Genomic DNA, 18242 nt, shown 5'->3' with positions numbered 1-18242 from the left:
ATCCCTACTCGAAATGTCATTCTAGAGGAAGAGGGTTACAACCCCTGATCTTCCATACACGGCTTGGACACCATGGTCTGGGTTAGGGTCTAACTCTCCATATAAGGACTGTCCCGGGCACTGCGCGCGGTGGAGCTAAGCAGATTGCAAGCAGGGTGCCCACCATTCACACCAATCTGAGCCAAATATGGATAGGGGTCGGGGCAAATACCTGTGTAATACATTGATATTCCTGAAGGTTGCTCTTAGAAAAAAAAGGGGAGGGGGGCTAGGACTCAACGAGTATATAAGCATCTTGGTGGTCCTCATATCCCTGTAGCTGGATCCAGCAGCGGTTGAACTTCCAAGCAGGAAACCCCCACAGGTAAGCGAATGAAACCGGACTGGAAAACCTCACTCAACAAGATTTTACAACAAGATTATACTGAGCATCGAAAAGCTTTGGATACTTTACCATGAAGGGACTTCATTGGAAATCCGAATTTAACAATGGCCAGGAATATGGAACGGATAAAACTTAACGAATAGTTAATTCAGTTTTGACAGGCGTGCAACTGGCGCGGTCGCCGTTTGTCAGACTGAGGTTGACGCTACCAGAGTGTGATGTCGACTTGTAAAAGTAACCCGTTGGAAACTGTAGGCTATTCCACTCAGGCTTCATGTAGGATCACGAATCTAGCTGCAGGATTTGAGCATAGAGAACCTCTGTGATTACTGTCAACTAGTCTGAGGGCATAATTTGACGTCAGGCTAAAGCAAAACAGTTCATAAACTCGGTAAACAGTTCATAAACATTCAAGCTTATTTATCTTATTTGGAGCAATAGGCTATCTTATTCTTAATATGTAATAGCCTAATGTAACATCAGCTACATTAGGAGACCAAGTGCTTGTTAGAGAAATTGGCAAATGAGCTAGACCTTTTCTTGACAAAAATAAATAAATCAGGAGCATTCTACCTGCTAGTGAATGAATGATGTGGATGATAGGCTATGTTTACATGGATACTAATATTCATTTGGCTAGGCCTATTAGTTAAGATTGTGATACATAGGCTACTTTATTTATTAAGTTATAAACCAATTATTATTGGCAAAAAATACATTAAGTAGTCGCTGTTGTCATGTTGGTTCTTCTATTTTCAGTAGGTTTTTCTATTGTAAGTTCAGACAAACTTGTAATTACTTGTGCAGGAGACAGTTGTCATATTGGCATCATACTGGCAAATGTTGTGGAGAGTTTCAGTCCAATTAACTTCCTCCTAGTTTGAGAGTAGATATGCACTGGGGTTGGCTACTGCTCCATCAAACAGTGGTTTGGGCTTTCTCCTATGATACAACTTCCCAGCAATGATCAGAATAATAAATAAATAAGCGCAAGGAAAAGGTAGAAACAGACACTAGCTGTGATCAGATACAATGTGAGTAGATGTTGAGTGTCTTTCCTTCTAAGACGTCTTTAAGTCCAGGCTCTCGGCCTCTGGCCCCTTGCCTTTTGCAGAACAACAGCTGCGGGGATATTCTTTACCGACCCCACTCTCTGCCTCGTGTCATATTGCTTAAATATCTAGTAGACGCTATGCCTGTGTGTGCAGCTGTAGCCCTTTATTTGAAGAACTTCTCTACATTTTGTCACAGTGTTACTGTTTTACGAAGCCTATTGAAGCAGAGAAGTTGTTTGAAAGTTATTCACATAGTTAGGTACAGCTGGTTGTTAATCTGCATTGGCCGTGTGACAAGCATAGTCTGAGCTGGTAATTGTGGCATGTAAATGTGACACCCCCTTCTCCAACTGTTGGCAGAATCCATCAACATGTGCGACGACGACGAGACTACCGCTCTGGTGTGCGACAATGGCTCAGGTCTGGTGAAGGCCGGCTTCGCCGGTGATGACGCCCCCAGGGCTGTCTTCCCCTCCATTGTGGGTCGCCCTCGTCACCAGGTAAGCCTTTCTCCTCAACTTATCAAACTGTTTTAACCTTTTTTTGAAAAGCATGACATTTTGAGATGCAAGTCATTTTTCTCCTGGACACATACCCTACTTCTCACAATCTGTCTCTTTCTTCTCTCTCCAGGGTGTGATGGTGGGTATGGGTCAGAAGGACTCCTACGTCGGTGATGAGGCTCAGAGCAAGAGAGGTATCCTGACTCTGAAGTACCCCATTGAGCACGGCATCATTACCAACTGGGACGATATGGAGAAGATCTGGCACCACACCTTCTACAATGAGCTGCGTGTGGCCCCTGAGGAGCACCCCACCCTGCTCACTGAGGCCCCTCTCAACCCCAAGGCCAACAGGGAGAAGATGACCCAGATCATGTTTGAGACCTTCAACGTCCCAGCCATGTATGTGGCCATCCAGGCTGTGCTGTCCCTGTACGCTTCTGGCCGTACCACTGGTGAGGCAACATCCATATATCTACCATACACATAGCACATTTGCTTTAGAAACACTGGCAGTAATTGCAAGGTGATTAATAATCAACCACATCCGGTTACTTGTGAACTTATTCACTTATTCACTGTTTTCTCTACTCAGGTATTGTGCTGGATTCTGGTGATGGTGTCTCCCACAATGTCCCCATCTATGAGGGTTATGCTCTCCCCCATGCCATCATGCGTCTGGATCTGGCCGGTCGCGATCTGACTGACTACCTGATGAAGATCCTGACTGAGCGTGGTTACTCTTTCGTGACAACCGGTTAGTATGAAATGTGCAAATAAAAGTTTCAGTTTGATACAGTTTCAACAAGGTTCCTCTTGAGCAAAACTTGAACAAAAACATGCCTTTTACAGCTGAGCGTGAGATCGTGCGTGACATCAAGGAGAAGCTGTGCTATGTGGCTCTGGACTTCGAGAATGAGATGGCCACCGCTGCCTCCTCCTCCTCCCTGGAGAAGAGCTACGAGCTGCCCGACGGTCAGGTCATTACCATTGGTAATGAGCGTTTCCGTTGCCCTGAGACCCTCTTCCAGCCTTCCTTCATTGGTGAGTATACAGGAGTACATATGCAGCAAAGTTAATCCCATCATAGTTTTTATACTTTTTTCTTTGAAAAGGCACTTTTCTCACTCACACACTTCACCCACAGGTATGGAGTCTGCTGGTATTCATGAGACTGCCTACAACAGCATCATGAAGTGCGACATTGACATCAGGAAGGACCTGTACGCCAACAATGTCCTTTCCGGTGGTACCACCATGTACCCTGGTATTGCTGACCGCATGCAGAAGGAAATCACTGCTCTGGCCCCCAGCACTATGAAGATCAAGGTGATTATATCTTGCCCATTCCAACTGAATCTGCCTTTGCTATAGAAAGTAGGAAAATGGCCATTTGACTTACTTGTCTCTCTCCTCTTGTTCTCTTCAGATCATTGCCCCACCTGAGCGTAAGTACTCTGTCTGGATCGGTGGCTCCATCTTGGCTTCCCTGTCTACCTTCCAGCAGATGTGGATCACCAAACAGGAGTACGATGAGGCAGGCCCCAGCATTGTTCACCGCAAGTGCTTCTAAGCTCATCATCATCACCCAAACCCAAGGATCATCTCTTGCTCAGGAACCAGCAGCCGCTGCTGTTATTGTGGGACAATTTTGTACAAGTTTTTTTTTCCAGCCAACGATTTGTTACAGTGACAAGAGGATGTCAGCCTCTACAAACACAAAGAAAAGCATCAAGAAATGTCATCTTTTGAATGTTTGCTTGTAGAGGGTCTGATTTCTTAAAGTTGGTCAATTGTAGACCTTTAATTTATTCTATCCACAATCAATAACATCAACAGGTCCAGGAAATAAAACTATGAACTATTTTCAAATGTCTTTGTCTTAATTTGTCACTTCTTTCATCCTTGAAACATGATCTATCAATCATTAGGTCTACCTGTCTCTGTCATTACCCTCTGCACACATAAAGAAAACCTGAACCATTAAGACAAGGGTTTTGGTCAACTCACACAAATTCACCTGGGACTTGAATGGGGATTCAGGGATTCATACTCACACCAAAATGCTCTGGTGGACTCTCTCTCTCTCTCACACACACACACACACACATCACCTAGTCATCTCTCTCACACACACACACACACACACACTCTCTCACTCACACATACACATACATATAGCCAAGTCATCACACATATATATAGCCTAATCTAATAATCTCAAACACACTCTCACACACATTAAAATCAAACACACTCATACACACAGCCTATAGCCATATCATACACGCACACATAGCCTACACATAAACACAGGGTTTGTAAATGCTGCTTAGACGACAAAGCTATTCCAGTTAAGAGATGACATACTCACAGGTTTGACTGCCCCACCTAATTGGATTCAGGACAACCTACTAGACACGGTGGGACCGAAGCTTGAGAGCATGCGCATTGTAACATTGTGTGAATAAACATCGCTCTTGCCGTTTAAGATACGCCACACACTGCTGGTTGAAGCCCAGCTCTGCCATCCTAAAATCCGTCGGATACATCCAGCAACTGATTGATTCCAACAGACATTATGGTTGAACATATCTTTCGTCAGTCCAGTGCCTAGTCTCAGCCGAGCGGGTAAGGATTCAACCTACGGTGATGTGTGTTAGGCTATTCGTATCCTGAGTGCTTAGGTGAAGTCCGATTAGACGTCATGAAATCCTATGTAGCCTTGCATGCCTTACATCGTTTCTCGTTGGTCATAATTGCAATAAGCATTATGCTAAGAAATATATCCATCGGGTCCGTAATGGGGTCAAATAGCCTACGTCTTGTAATGGGTGCGCAGGGCACAGAAGCAGATATGATGTGTTTTGCAACAAATCCAGGCGCGTTGGATCAGAAATACACCTGCACATTAACATGTTGAGGTTGTATTATCCCAATAACATTCGACCTGGTATCGAAAGAAATGAGGGGTTGGGGGAAGGAGGATAGGGGGAGTATGCTAGTAGGCTAGTCTTATCAAGTTGTGATAAAATATTAATAGATGCAATGCAGTAGGCCCAAGTCTGACAGGCAGTAAGGGTGCCTGGCTGTCATGGTGGCTGGACTATCTGTCCTGGGTTTACATTTGTTATTGCAGACTGCCTGTTTAGATGAAGCCTACGCAACTCCGCACAGAAATGCATCAGCTCGCGGGCTCCTGCCGTCAGTAGAATGATATTAAATTGTTGAGCCTACTTATCGAGATTTCGTTTCCCTCCCAACAGGTAGCCCTTTATCTCACAAAATGACAACCAATAATAATGTGGTGACAAGGAAAATCCGATCGGAATACATGAAGAAATTCCGGGATCCTAAATGGGACACATTTTCCAAAAATTACGAGGACTCCGTGAAATACAGATTGACCCGTCGGGTTATGGAACAAACGCACAAACCCTTGTTTTGGGATGGCTGGGACAGTGGGTCAGACTCTAGTGGAAGGTCAAGTCCAAAACTCAGAGAGGGATTGGACCCTTTAATAGCCAAGCTGCAAACACTGGAGTCCAGGACTGAAAACAAAGAGACCCAAGTGGTCGAAACTGTAGTGAATGGTCAATCAACAGACACCCTCAATATGGAGAATTCTTCGGGCATTGGTAAATCAGTTTCCTATTGTCATGATAGAAAAACAATATCTATCTATCTGTCTGTCTATCTATCTATCTATCTATCTATCTATCTATCTATCTATCAGTAGGTCTAGTTAAACCTTTGCAGTGTTACTGTTCCGACTCTAGCTTTTATCATGCTTGGCTTTTAAACTTTGACTTATTATCATCATTATCATTATCAAATCATCTTGAAATTCACTTTGCTTTCTGGCAGAGAATGGTGTTCCAGATGAGACTGATAATCCAAACACTTCATCAGAGACTGCACCAAAGAGACGCCCGCGACGCCGTGCTCCTCGGTCTGAGGCCGGTTATGATGGTGACACTGACCGGTCCCGACCATCCTCAGCGCCCAAACCATGCAGAGCAAAGAGTCAGCCACCAGAGAGGGGCAAGCACAGTGAGAGAGAACAGAAGCGTTCCTACATGCGCTCGAGCTGGGCTGAACGACACGTGGAGACGAGAGGGAGAACGCCCAGTATGCGTGCGTCAGTTTCTGCAGGGGAGGTGAGTGGAGTCCAGTCTGGAGCTTAAAATACAAATAATGAGTTAAAAGAGCTGAATTAGTTTAAGAGAGAAAGAGTTCAGTCTCACTGCTCCTGTTTGTAGAGTCATGGCACACTTTATTGTGGTGAAGCCTCAGTGAATTGAGAGTGAACCAGATATGCAACAAGGTGGAGGGCATTAATAATGGAGCCGATCCTTGTCACTGAGATGGGCACTGTTCTCTCTTTCACTGCTTTGGGTTTTTAGGTGTCAGTGAAATGGAAATGACATGAGATTCCCTGAAGCACAAACTATATGTCAATTTTATTTTATTTTTTTATTTAGATTATTTTATGTTATTCTTGTATTTGTGTCCTGTTAATTGAACACCCACAAAGTGTGACTTTTTCCTGAGAGCAGCAGAAGTAGATGATGTCAGATCTCTTTTCTTCCTCTCACAGATTCATCGTTCAGACGCAGCCGCCAAGCGGCAAGAGGCTCAGAGGTGTGGCGGCGCACTGGACCGGCGTAGGGCACGGTCAGCTGACCTTGAGAAATGCCGCGGCTCAAGGCTGAGTGTTGCAAATGATCGCTGGATGACCGAGTACATGCGCTGCTATTCTGCACGGCTCAGGTGAAATCTGCCCCACCGGCACAGGATCCCCTCTACTGATCCAGTTTCCTCATTACCTTAAAAGGGTTCCCATGTGGATTTGAGAAGGGAAGGTTGTTCACAGTTTCACCCTCAAAGCATGAATGTCACTACAGCTGTAAAAGTACTGGGACTGATCTAACACATTATGGATGAGGAAATACAATATTATTTGTTTGACTCAAATCGATTGGCTTTTTAAAAGTGTGGAGAACTTTTGCAACCCTTTGGTTTCAATTCACATTCACTTACAAAACCAAAGCACTGTCTCCTAAATGGCAGTAATGGATCTGAAATTAGACTTCTGATTTTCTTTTACTGTCTTTAGATGCCTACAGTTGTCTGTGGGCTTTGTTTCATTCTCTCTTCGAGTTTCAAAGTCCAATCATGAATCCCCACTTGTTTGTTGATGTATGTTTAGAAGTGCATTTTCTATTTGAGGCTATGTTGAGACACCTTCACTGAGGACGTTGTATGGGCTCTGTAATGTAGCCTATAGTGACTAATAGTTTTCTGCCAGAATGACTAATCTACCCTTAATGAAAAATTGGTTGAGATTGTGAATAGATTTTAATCAAACAATCGTAGAAAATACCTTAAAAAATCTAAAGTATAAATACATCTACATTTTGGTAGATTTTGGCTGAACAGAACTAACCTGACTCTCGCCAGATGAATTTCGTCCCGCCTAGCTCCACTCATCCATCTGGGATCGATCCATTGGAGTGGTGCTTCAGAAGGCTGGGTCTTCCTTGCATAAGATTGGATAAGCCACTTGTCCGTCATCTATTGACGTGCTACTTCAACCACTCACATCGAAGCCAACCCATGACGCTGAGAACAGTCTCACAGTCGCTTCTACGCTACGTCACATCTATGAAACTCCCGCCCTGCGTCCTGATTGGCTCTACCATACAATCTCGTGCTGAAATCACTCTCAACTGAACCGATCCCAGATGGATGTGAGTGGAGCTAGGCGGAGCTAGGCGGAACGAAATTCATCTGGCGAGAGTCAGGTTAGAACAGAACTAGGGGAAAGAGAATCAGGACATTCCAACAGAACAATTTCCATGACTCCCAGTAATATGAGTACAACTTGTTCTGTTTCATTGTACACTGTGATCAGTATTTTTATATGGAACACACAGGATGCATCAGAAAAAATAGTGTGCATTCCAGATGTCAGTGACTTTGTTGATTGTGGACCAAAGCCTACTTCAGAATTATTTTGTGTCAGTTAGGGTTATGAATCTATGTTAGTTGGACATGCAAGTGATCCATCAGCTCACTGGATAAAATATAGAAGTGTGGTAAGATATTTTATATATTGAGAGTACTCTAGTTCTGGTCAAAACCACAATTAGCCACCACTGATAACAGAGATGTCCTTACCACTTCTTAAATGATTTTTTTGTAACCATGAAATATCAGTGCCTCATTGCAACAAACGTATAGAGCCCCCTTTAAAATGTTCACAGACTTCACAAAGCCACAACCCACCTTTCCCATTTTGTCCACTTTCCAAACGTTTAGATGACTTTTTAGTTGGATTACAACCGCTTGGTATGTTCACTTGCCTAGCTGTGGAGTTAGCCACTTGTGTATTTCACTCTTAGATTTTTCTATTAGCAATGCAGAATGTATTCTCTTTCACTCACATTTTTGCACTTTGTTTGGGCTCTCACGCGTGTGATTTGGTGGATGAGACGTTGAGGGCTGTATTTCAGGTGGTGTCTCTGTTGTGTTGCCGAGAATTTGTTGTGAAACTCATTTGCATGAGCTATTATAGTATAATTCTGCATTTAAAATTCATTTTAATTAACCATGTAAAGATTATTGGAAACATCTCAGGAGAGCAGACACTGCTTCAGAACTGCTTCAGGAATGTAAAGTTGTTGCATTTTACAAACTCCCTGATCAGATGTACAAATGGAGATGTCTTTACTCTTTATGGCACGCACAATCTTGTTTCTTTAATTCTCTCCCTTTAGACAGCTCACTAAATGCGAGTAAATCTGGAGAATGTATATGTACATTGAGGAGTAATGCAATTAGTTTTGTTATTCCAGAATCACTCTTTGATGTTAGTGCTGATGCTGAAAGACTTAAATGAACATCTTTATAGTCCTATTGTAAACTAACATACATGAACTAACCATGGTCTTCAAAAATGATGTTTACATTTCTTATCCTTGTATTTGTATTTGAAAAATGCACAATAATATATTTTCATCTGTGGTATAGCACAAAACTACTTTAATTGCTGTTAATAAATATTGTTTGAGTAGATTTGTGGAAGTTTCAGTTTATTAGTTTAGAATATTTTATCACAATGAAAGTTTTGGTTTAATTGACAGACCATTAAAGGCTGTCACTGATTCTGGACCAGCGAACCATTTTTGTTGTTTGAGCTTAGCAGCCAATGAAATTGAACCATACACTGGCCTGAGCCAATTTGCAAACCCCTTTACACCAAAGGTTTTTTGAATACACACACAGAATGAACAGGATAGTGAGAAGCAATTTGCTGAATTTGACAAAAAGTGTATTGGATTAGAATCCCAAACACTACCTTTAATGATGAGCATGATATGGCAATGCCATCATAGTGAAACAGGCTCCATAATGTCATGTTGAGGATAATGAATGGTCAGATCACTCATTGTGTGTGTGTGGGTGTGTGTGTGTGTGTGTGTGTGTGTGTGTGTGAAGAGTGTCCTGCAAAAGTGGTCAAAATTTCAGTTTTGTCATCTGCAAAAGGCATTAAGTTAAAGATGCAAAATTCTTTTTAAAAAAATCTAAAATACATGTCAAGGAAGGATAGTGTTTTGTTTTGTAAAATTTTAGAGTGAGAAAAAGAAAGGTGTTTATGACTATTCCATGTCCCAACAAGCCATAGGCTCCTCTAGGCAGCTGACTAGCAGTATAAAAATGCTACAAAGCAGTATTTTCAGTAAGCAGAAATGATCTGAGAACTCCTTGTAGGATTGCTATAAAAGGCATACCATTTTAATAAAAGGCAAAAGATTTTAAGGAACATTTAGTAGATTTTGGAGTGTCGTGCACTGCATACTGTGCAGTGACACTTTCATAAATATGACCTTAATGGAAGGTCATCTCAAAAAGTCAGTCAAACAGTTGAAAGATGAAGGAAATCTATCATCTTTAACTTCATATCTTTTGGAAATCAGCTCTTTTACTGTAGCTGTTCACCAAAACAGAAATGTTCAGTGTCCCAATATACCAGTCAAAAGTTTGGAGACACTTAGACATTTCCATTCCACTCCATTATTGACAGAATACTTGCTGAGATCAGTTGCATTGTTTTTTTAATCAGGGCAGGAGTTTTCAGATTACATTATGTGTTTACATAATTGCAAAAGGGTTCTCGACTGTTGTAGAAAGAAATGGCTGATCTTTAATCTACATTGCCCATTATCAGCAACCATTTATCCAATTCCAAAGGCACATTCTGTTTACTAATTTGATATCATTAAAAAAAACAATGCAACTGATCTCAACTGGTATTTTGTCTATAATGGAGTGGAAGGGAAATGTCTCCAAGCTTTTGACTGGTAGTTTGTGTGAATACAACCCCAAAACAGAAAAAGTTGGGACGTTGTGTGAAATGCAAATAAAAACAGAATGTGATAATATAGACGTCTCATAAACCCATATTTAGCAGCAAAAAGGACATAGACAACAATCAAATGTTGAAAATTAAAAAGTTGACTATTTCATGGAAAACATGTAAATTTTGAATTTGGTGCCAGCAACATGTTTCAAAAAAAGTTGTGACGGGAGCATGTTTACCATTGTGCTGCTTCACCTCTTCATTTAACAAAATTCTATACATTTTTAGGAACTGAGGAGACCATTTGCTACAGTTTTGAGAATGAAATGTTCTCCCATTAATCCCCGATAGAGGATTTCAGTTGGGGTATTCTTAGTCACAATTTTCATTCCATTATGCACCTAATTTTACAAATCTATACTGCAGATAGGCCATTTTAGCACCTAGACTCTATATGGAGAAATACTATTTAAATATTTGCAGAATTCATTTTGCCATTTTTTTCCTGAAATATTCAATGTATTCCCTGGAAAAGACATGGCCTGGATGGCAGTATATGTTGGTCAAAACCTGGTATACATCATTCCAAATTGATTGTGCCTTGCCAAATGTGCAAGATTCCCATTCTGTAGGCACTAATGCTCCTCCACACCGTCATAGATGTTGGGTTTCGAACTGAGCACTAAAACAAGTTGGATAGGTTGGATAGGCCCTCTCCTCTTTAGCCCAGATGAATCCATGACTTGCAAAAAGAATGGCACATTTTGATTGGTCTAACCAGAGGACCTTTTTCCATGTTACCTGTCCATTTGAAACAAGCTCAGGCATAAGACGGTGGTATTTTCTGTATCTTGTCTCAATACAATTTTAGCTGTTTTGGCTGTTACAATTTTGGCTGCAGTTGTTGAATTGAGTATCAAACTGTGCACATACACAATGGATATCAGAGGTTTTCCTGAGCCCATATAATGACAGGTCTGGAAACAGGTCTGGTGTTGATGCAGTGCCATCTGAGGTCCAAAAGACCACGGCCATCCAATTTGTTTTTCAGCTCTTTCCCTTGTTTGCAAACATTTATCTGGATTCTCTGAATGTTTTAATAATATTATGTTCTGTAGATGATGTCCCCAAATACTTTACAATTTCATGTTAAGAAGCATTAAAATTAAGCATTAACACAGAGTGATGAATACCCCTACATCTTTACTTCTAAGAGACCCTGCCCCCCTCAGGATGCTCTTTTTCATACCCAATCGTGTTGCCAGTTACCCTAATTAGTTATGAAAAAATTCCTCCTTTTGTTTTCTTTATCATTACACAACTTTTCTAGCATTTTGTTACCCCGTCCCAACTTTTTTTGAAACATGTTGCTGGTATCAAATTCAAAATGAACATTTATTTTCCATGTAAAATTTGTCATTTACAACATATGTTGTCTGTGTCCTTTTTGCAACTAAATATGAGTTAAAGAAATTTGCAGATTATTAGATTCTGTTTTTATTCACATTTAACACATTGTCCTAACTTTAAACTGTAAAATATAAACCCCTACAATGTATATAGATAGATAGATAGATAGATAGATAGATAGATAGATAGATAGATAGATAGATAGATAGATAGGTAGATGGATTGATAGAGTACTTCATTTCTTCATTTATCCTCAAAGGGCAATATCAGTGTTGCATTAGCAATTCACATAAGAGACAAAAAACATACAACATGTGATCTCTTAAAGACACGATTTGGCAGTTGCTGTCACTGACCACCACACAGGCTGGAAGCATTACATAACCATTTGTGGGAAATCTGCCAAACATTGAGGAATTTCTCCTGGTTCCTCTACCTAGTAACAAAGCAGGACTAGAACAGAATATAGTTGAGTGAGTTTTTTTTTTTTGTCTTTTTCTTTTCTCTGCCAGCTGAATTTCTCATCTGACAGATTTAACAACCAGTGGAGCTGTGAGCTCAGATGTGCTGTGACATTAAATTACTATGGCACGTTCACAGCCGCTTAATCTGTGTCCAGATCCTTTGACCTCGTCTTGGTCTCCCACATGCTATGAATACCTAGTGTAATAAGATCTTCTTCTGGCAGTTCCTTTAATGTTTTCTGTTTTTGTCTGCAGCAAACAAGTCCTCAAAACAAAATAAATTATAGCCTAATAATTGTTAAAAATTCAAATCTAAGCAGAGTCATCTCCTGTAGGCACCCCACAAAAGTGTTACTATAGTGTTCTTTTGGGCACACTATTTAAATTAGATGAGATGAAAATATGGTATGGTTTTTCAGTTTCATTTACAACACTTAGCCAAAGTATTACTAATACAAAAGTGTCACATTATGAAATGTCTTGAGAGTGTTATAGATCACCTTAATATGCGAGTCTGTCAACATCCCAAGCAATCTGCAGAAAGAAAGTGTTGGTGCTGACGATGCACTCTTGTGCATGTGTCATACTATTTATAGTCATTTACAGATGGCTGCCAGCTCTGTCCGTATCATGTTTTTGACCTCTCGCGTGCATTTAAGATAGTACAGTGTCATTTCCTGCCAGCAAAAGAGAATAAACCCAATGTTGATATATTTTATTTACCCATGCAGCTCATTGCAACCCTTCCATCTTCAAAACATTTCGAATGATCACTAATCACTAATCACACTCATCAGACTAAAATTGTCTCACATAAATATTTGAAGGTTCATACTAATATGAATGTAACATGTTCTCACTGTGTCTGGGTTGTTTCTATTGATTGCCTTGTGGAAAGTGGCTTGTTATGTGGTGTCTTATGCCAGGGGAATAGCTGCCAAAGATAGGAGGAAGTTCAACAAGTTTATTTAAATGGCTGGTTTCATTATTGCATTGACTCCTGTGTAAGGAGAAATTAAATAAAACAATTAAAATACAATAACAATTACAGTCATTGTATAACTGAATGTTATTCATCACTCAGCACCATTATCTATGATGTTATCCAGTAGGATGTATTAAACATATTGAGCTACTGTATTATTTGAAAGCATCCTATGCAAGTTATATTATTAACAGCTTTGAAATTATTTTCAAGGTAAACTTACTTGTAATAGGGAGAATGGGGCTCCTTCCCAGCCTACCCAAACCAGCCTTGCAAATGTCCAATACAGTTTCATTTTTCTTTGGGTACTTTCTTTGGGCTCCCCCTCCTCCCCAGTTGCAAAGTATTAGTATTTTACACAATTGTCGCAATTACCACTCATGGCTTGCCCCCTTCCCCTTGGGCACGGAACGTGCATTTTATTAAAAATTGCACAATTGCCGTAAAGCAATTCAAGATTCTCTGGGTCGGGGCAGAGCCAAGTTGCAAGGCTGGTTTGGGTCGGCTACGCCTGGAAAGGCACCACATTCTGCCTATTAATAATTATCTGTCTTGCCTGTATTAATAATTATCTGTCTTGCCTATATTAATAAATGATCTGTCTTGCCTATATTAATAATCATCTGTCTTGCCTATAATAATAATGATCTGTCTTGCCTATATTAATAATCATCTGTCTTGCCTATAATAATAATTATCTGTCTTGCCTGTATAATCATTTGAAGACCAAGCAGACAGACTTGAGTTTCTTTTTTGTGTAAATGATCAATATGATGCATGCAGACAGAATTCAGACAGAATTCAGACCCCTTCATTTCTATACATTTTGTTATGTTGTAGTTTAATGACAAACTCATTGAAATCATTATTGTTGTTTTCATCATTCTACACACGTGCCAATTATGACAAACAGGATTTTAACATTTTTAGGTACATTTATTACACTGACATAAGCATTCTGTTCAGTTTTTTTGCACCTTGACACCACAACTGATTTACTGATTGGACATGATTTCTAAAGGCACAAGAAATCATGGGAAGGTTGTTAAAATTCTTATGCACTGAAGGACATTGACAGAGTCGTCCCTAAGCTACTCCTCTAAATGTCCTATGGAAGTTGAACCTTTGGCCAAGTCTGAGGTCCTGTGCACTCTGGACTAGCTTGTCATTAAGGATATCTTTGTATTTTCCTCCATCAAACTTTTCCTCAACCCTGACCAGTCACCTAGTTCCTGCCACTGTAGACCCCCCGCAGCGTGAGGCAGCCACCATCCTTCACCATTGGGATGACGGCCGGCACTGGGCAGATGATGAGGGATGCTGAAGGGATGTTTAGATTTCGGCCCAATAACAGCTCAATCCAGAAAATCTTATTTCTCTTTGTCTTGCCCTGACCCTATTTCTGGAGAGACCTAAAAGTGAATCTGATTATTCATCCAACCTGACAGAGCTTGAGAGGATCTGTAGAAAAGATTGGCAGAAAATCTCTGAATATTGGATTGTGCCATGCTTCTTGCATATTATAAGACTCAAGGCTGTCTCTCAACTACACTGTAAGTACTAAGTAAAGTGTCTGAATACTTGTGTCAATGTAACATTTTAGTTTTACCTTTGAACTACATTTGCAAACATTTCTAATTGCATTGTCATGGGGTCTTAAATGTAGATTAAGATGTGGGGGAAACTAATTTAAACTATTTTGGCATGAGGCTGCAACATAATACATTGTGATAAAAGTGGAGGGGTCAGGATAATGCATTGCTTGAATCTATGTCTGTCTGTTAATGAGTGAATTAGTATTGGGACTGGGACATTACTCTCATACTCAGCTCACCACTGTGGTCAAATGTGAGCCTGGTCTGGAGGACAAGGTTGCTGCCTAGTGGTGACGGCATGGAAAGACTTTACTTGCATTATGTTGGCTTAGAGAAATCAATTAACTCTGTTTGGAGAGCAGGCACTGTTGAATTATTTCCAACTTGGATGAACTATTTCAGAATATAGAAAAGAGTGCAGTATAAGGCATTTAGCTAAGTGTTAGAAAAACAAATGGTGTCAGCCTGAATCAACAAGGCTAGTAACTCTGTTCACATCCACATTGCAGCCTACACAGGACAGATTTTATATATTGTGACTGAACGGATTCAGTACATTTGGTAACACCTCATCATTGTCCACTTCAAAAAGAGTAGCTGAACATTACTGAGCATGAATGCTTGACTTCTGTGAGCAAGCATGGTGTAATGGCATTACAAGAAGCAACACGAAGCGCCATATTGCGAACTAATCCATTACAGGTGGTCCTGTCTTGTCCTATTACCGGATCAGCAGTGCCACTGCAGAGTGGCGAACCTCCGCTAATACACTTGATAAAGTCCCATGACAGCTGTCCCGTATCAGTGGGAGAGAGGTAAACCAATCCGTATTCACACAAATGTGATTTCTTGATCTCCAAACTTAACATACTTCAATTCCAGTGGATCAAACATGCAATTACATGTCACTAGGCCATTTGAGAAAAGAATATTCTTCAGCATTATCTGTTTCAAGCATTTTTAGTGCACCAATTTAAAATGTTGGATTTTCTACAACATCACAATTAAAGGAAATAGAGAAGGGAATACACTAAATAGAATAATAATTGTATTTTTAGAAATCGATAAGCCATTGTCCCACAATGTGTAAAATCTAGATCATACTCAATGTTATGGATTTTGTTTTTAAACTAAACTACTTACAGTGTCACAGCACAATTATGAGGAACAGGATGTTAAATGTTTGTTTTTATATAAACTACGGCTTAACTGGAAGAAGGTTATGCAAATACTAAATATCAATCCACTGACAGTCAATGACAATCATGGGACGTAGTTACACTAACTCTGTAATTAAAATATCAATACTTTATATTTCAAGTACAAAAATACCATTAATAAATAAATGCTACAACATAAACAATGGAAATATTCACAACATACTGTACACTATCTGCTTCTTCACTGACTGAAACGCAAAGCTTGTAAACATCAGTTTACCAGGCCTTACTGCTTAATTGTAAAATCCAGTGTCATTGTGTCATTCAGGAAATTTTATGCAAAAAAATATATATCATTCTTTCTCTGATCAATTAACAAATCTGTTGATGGAAAATATTTAGGGCCCTCATTTAATTATGAAATGTAAAATGCAAAGTGTCTCGTGCATGAAGCTATTGTGTGGCATGTGGAAGCATTGAGCTACTTTTAACAATTATAGATAAACTAGAAATTAAAAAATGCTCTTGTATTGTTCATAAAAGAACTGCAACGTCTTTTTGATGAGATGTGAGTGAGGTATCGCAGCAGTAGCCTATAAGTGTGAAGGTAGGCTGCTTGTCCATAAATAATGTCTGAGATTTGTCCTGCTGTAGGACAGGCTGCTACTGTGGCATGTTTGTTCCACCTATGCAGCTGAACTTCTTCCACCATGACTCAGAGAGTTTCCGGATCTTCTTGGGTGTTTTGGTTAGGCAGTGGTTCTGTTGAAGTATTTCATTGTCCTGCATGCTTGCCAAGATCGCTGTGTCAAACACCTCTTTCAAGTTCTTTTGGGTCAGTGCTGAGCATTCAGTGAAAGTCACAGCGTTTATTTGCTGTGCGCAGACCCGGGCCTCCTCTGTTGTTATGGGCTGCTCTTGGTTCTGTGCTAGCTGGATCAGGACGTGAACGTCCTCACGGAGATCTGATTGTGTGCCCACAAGAATGATGGGCGCGTCTGGGCAGAGCCGATGGATCTCAGATGCCCACCTGGAAGTCACGCTATGGAAGGAGGACGGCAGGACAACACTGTAGCACAGCAGGAAAATGTCAGCATTCTTGTAGCAGAGAGAGCGCAGCTGGGCAAACTCCTCCTGCACGGGGGACAGAGGCAGAGTCAGGGGAAAGCCTCCATGGAATCCACCTTTAAAACTTTCATATTTTATACTACTTGCAAAATGTGGCTGAAATGGTCTTTGCAATATGTGCATCCACATAAATATATTTTACATAATGATCACAGTGGTCTAATGTATACCAAAACACCAGTTGAAATCAAACTGGCTGAATGTGACCTATTTAGAAAATAAAGCAAATAAACACAGACGTACATTGTGCTCTCCAGTGGGTGTAAGCCATCTCTGCCATTCGGAAATAGTAGAGGGACACAGATATTAGCATTCACAGTACAAACAACATTGTGCAATACATGTAATCTATTATAGTATAGCTACTGTATACAAAAAGATACATTTTATTATAATGAAACTAAATTAACATCAGAATGAACATTCTTAGTGGGCCTACCTCTCCAGAAACATCACAGAGCTGCAGTCTCACAGGCTTCCCATCCACCACTACCAATGCTGAAGGTAAGACGTAGACGTGATTAAAATAACGTCAGATATTCAGGGTCTTATATATATATAAAAAAATAGGTTGCAGTAGGCCTATGCACATTGAAAAAACCTATTGGTTATGTTTAAGAGCTGCAATGAGTTTTTAACTATTAGTCTCTTCCAACAAACTCCAGGCTTCACACTAATTACAAAAGAAATCTCATTGAAGGCTACCCTTAATGCGAATGCTTCAGCTTACCTGCAAAATTGTCCAAAGTTGTAGGGATGTACTCTGATGGAAAACCATTTGTGGTATAACTCACGACAAGGCTTGTCTTGCCCACAGCACCATCGCCCACTAACACACAAGTCACCTTCCTCTCAGGTAGAAATAAAGACTTGTGCTTTTGCATTTGCATTTCTAGGCGGGAAGCTCGCCGCTGAGGTACCGGAGGCGCAATTAATGATGCCCCATCGTCTTCTTTGCCGTGGAGCGACGGCATTTTCATGCCACGCTAAACAGAGATGGCACAGTTTCTTAACACTTTTACTCAGCTGTGTCTTCACTGAGGTCGCTGGTCGTAAACTATTAGCCTTGCGCAGTGATTGCTCTTGTCCCTATCCGATTTGCGATGATCTCTTCAGGTGATACCGAACACCTGCTGCGCGAGTAGTTGCCATTGCTAGAAGTCACTCTCTATTCACGAGTTTACTCTTGACT

General features: G+C 40.5%; 3 protein-coding genes across 3 annotated transcripts; 2 read left to right on the top strand and 1 right to left on the bottom strand.

Moving 5' to 3' along the window:
• The first annotated feature begins 276 nt into the window (after nucleotides 1-276).
• On the top strand, nucleotides 277-3809 carry LOC143134913 (actin, alpha skeletal muscle 2). Its single transcript, XM_076295629.1, has 7 exons — nucleotides 277-364; nucleotides 1801-1940; nucleotides 2074-2398; nucleotides 2539-2700; nucleotides 2796-2987; nucleotides 3091-3272; nucleotides 3373-3809. The coding sequence occupies exons 2-7, from the start codon at nucleotides 1812-1814 to the stop codon at nucleotides 3514-3516; spliced, it is 1134 nt and encodes a 377-aa protein (XP_076151744.1). The 5' UTR covers nucleotides 277-364; nucleotides 1801-1811; the 3' UTR covers nucleotides 3517-3809.
• A 1420-nt stretch (nucleotides 3810-5229) lies between these two features.
• ccsapa (centriole, cilia and spindle-associated protein a) lies at nucleotides 5230-6720 on the top strand. The gene is made up of 3 exons (XM_076277736.1): nucleotides 5230-5581; nucleotides 5811-6103; nucleotides 6544-6720. The coding sequence occupies exons 1-3, from the start codon at nucleotides 5230-5232 to the stop codon at nucleotides 6718-6720; spliced, it is 822 nt and encodes a 273-aa protein (XP_076133851.1).
• Nucleotides 6721-16585: 9865 nt separating this feature from the next.
• LOC143119626 (rho-related GTP-binding protein RhoU-like) lies at nucleotides 16586-18024 on the bottom strand. The gene is made up of 3 exons (XM_076281250.1): nucleotides 17781-18024; nucleotides 17490-17548; nucleotides 16586-17056 (listed from the first exon to the last, which is right to left on the bottom strand). The coding sequence occupies exons 1-3, from the start codon at nucleotides 18022-18024 to the stop codon at nucleotides 16586-16588; spliced, it is 774 nt and encodes a 257-aa protein (XP_076137365.1).
• Between the last annotated feature and the right edge of the window lie 218 nt (nucleotides 18025-18242).

The sequence above is a fragment of the Alosa pseudoharengus genome, unplaced genomic scaffold (genome assembly GCF_046254945.1).
Source record: "Alosa pseudoharengus isolate Yale_2024_CS ecotype anadromous, Long Island Sound unplaced genomic scaffold, YU_APseudo_1.1 YU_APseudo_1.1_scf_1, whole genome shotgun sequence".
Taxonomy (NCBI): Eukaryota; Metazoa; Chordata; class Actinopteri; order Clupeiformes; family Clupeidae; genus Alosa; species Alosa pseudoharengus.
Note: the sequence above shows the minus strand (reverse complement) of the source record. Positions and strands in the feature narration are given on the sequence as shown.

Excerpts from the sequence above, each read along its gene's own strand:
- LOC143134913 (XM_076295629.1), top strand. The coding sequence starts at position 1,812 with ATGTGCGACGACGACGAGACTACCGCTCTGGTGTGCGACAATGGCTCA. Across the intron at positions 2,399-2,538 it reads CGCTTCTGGCCGTACCACTG|GTATTGTGCTGGATTCTGGT; the intron begins GTGAGGCAACAT and ends TTCTCTACTCAG. Across the intron at positions 3,273-3,372 it reads CCAGCACTATGAAGATCAAG|ATCATTGCCCCACCTGAGCG; the intron begins GTGATTATATCT and ends TGTTCTCTTCAG.
- ccsapa (XM_076277736.1), top strand. The coding sequence starts at position 5,230 with ATGACAACCAATAATAATGTGGTGACAAGGAAAATCCGATCGGAATAC. Across the intron at positions 5,582-5,810 it reads GGAGAATTCTTCGGGCATTG|AGAATGGTGTTCCAGATGAG; the intron begins GTAAATCAGTTT and ends GCTTTCTGGCAG. Across the intron at positions 6,104-6,543 it reads CGTCAGTTTCTGCAGGGGAG|ATTCATCGTTCAGACGCAGC; the intron begins GTGAGTGGAGTC and ends TTCCTCTCACAG.
- LOC143119626 (XM_076281250.1), bottom strand. The coding sequence starts at position 18,024 with ATGCCGTCGCTCCACGGCAAAGAAGACGATGGGGCATCATTAATTGCG. Across the intron at positions 17,549-17,780 it reads AACTTTGGACAATTTTGCAG|CATTGGTAGTGGTGGATGGG; the intron begins GTAAGCTGAAGC and ends TCTTACCTTCAG. Across the intron at positions 17,057-17,489 it reads TCTGTGATGTTTCTGGAGAG|GAGGAGTTTGCCCAGCTGCG; the intron begins GTAGGCCCACTA and ends TCCCCCGTGCAG.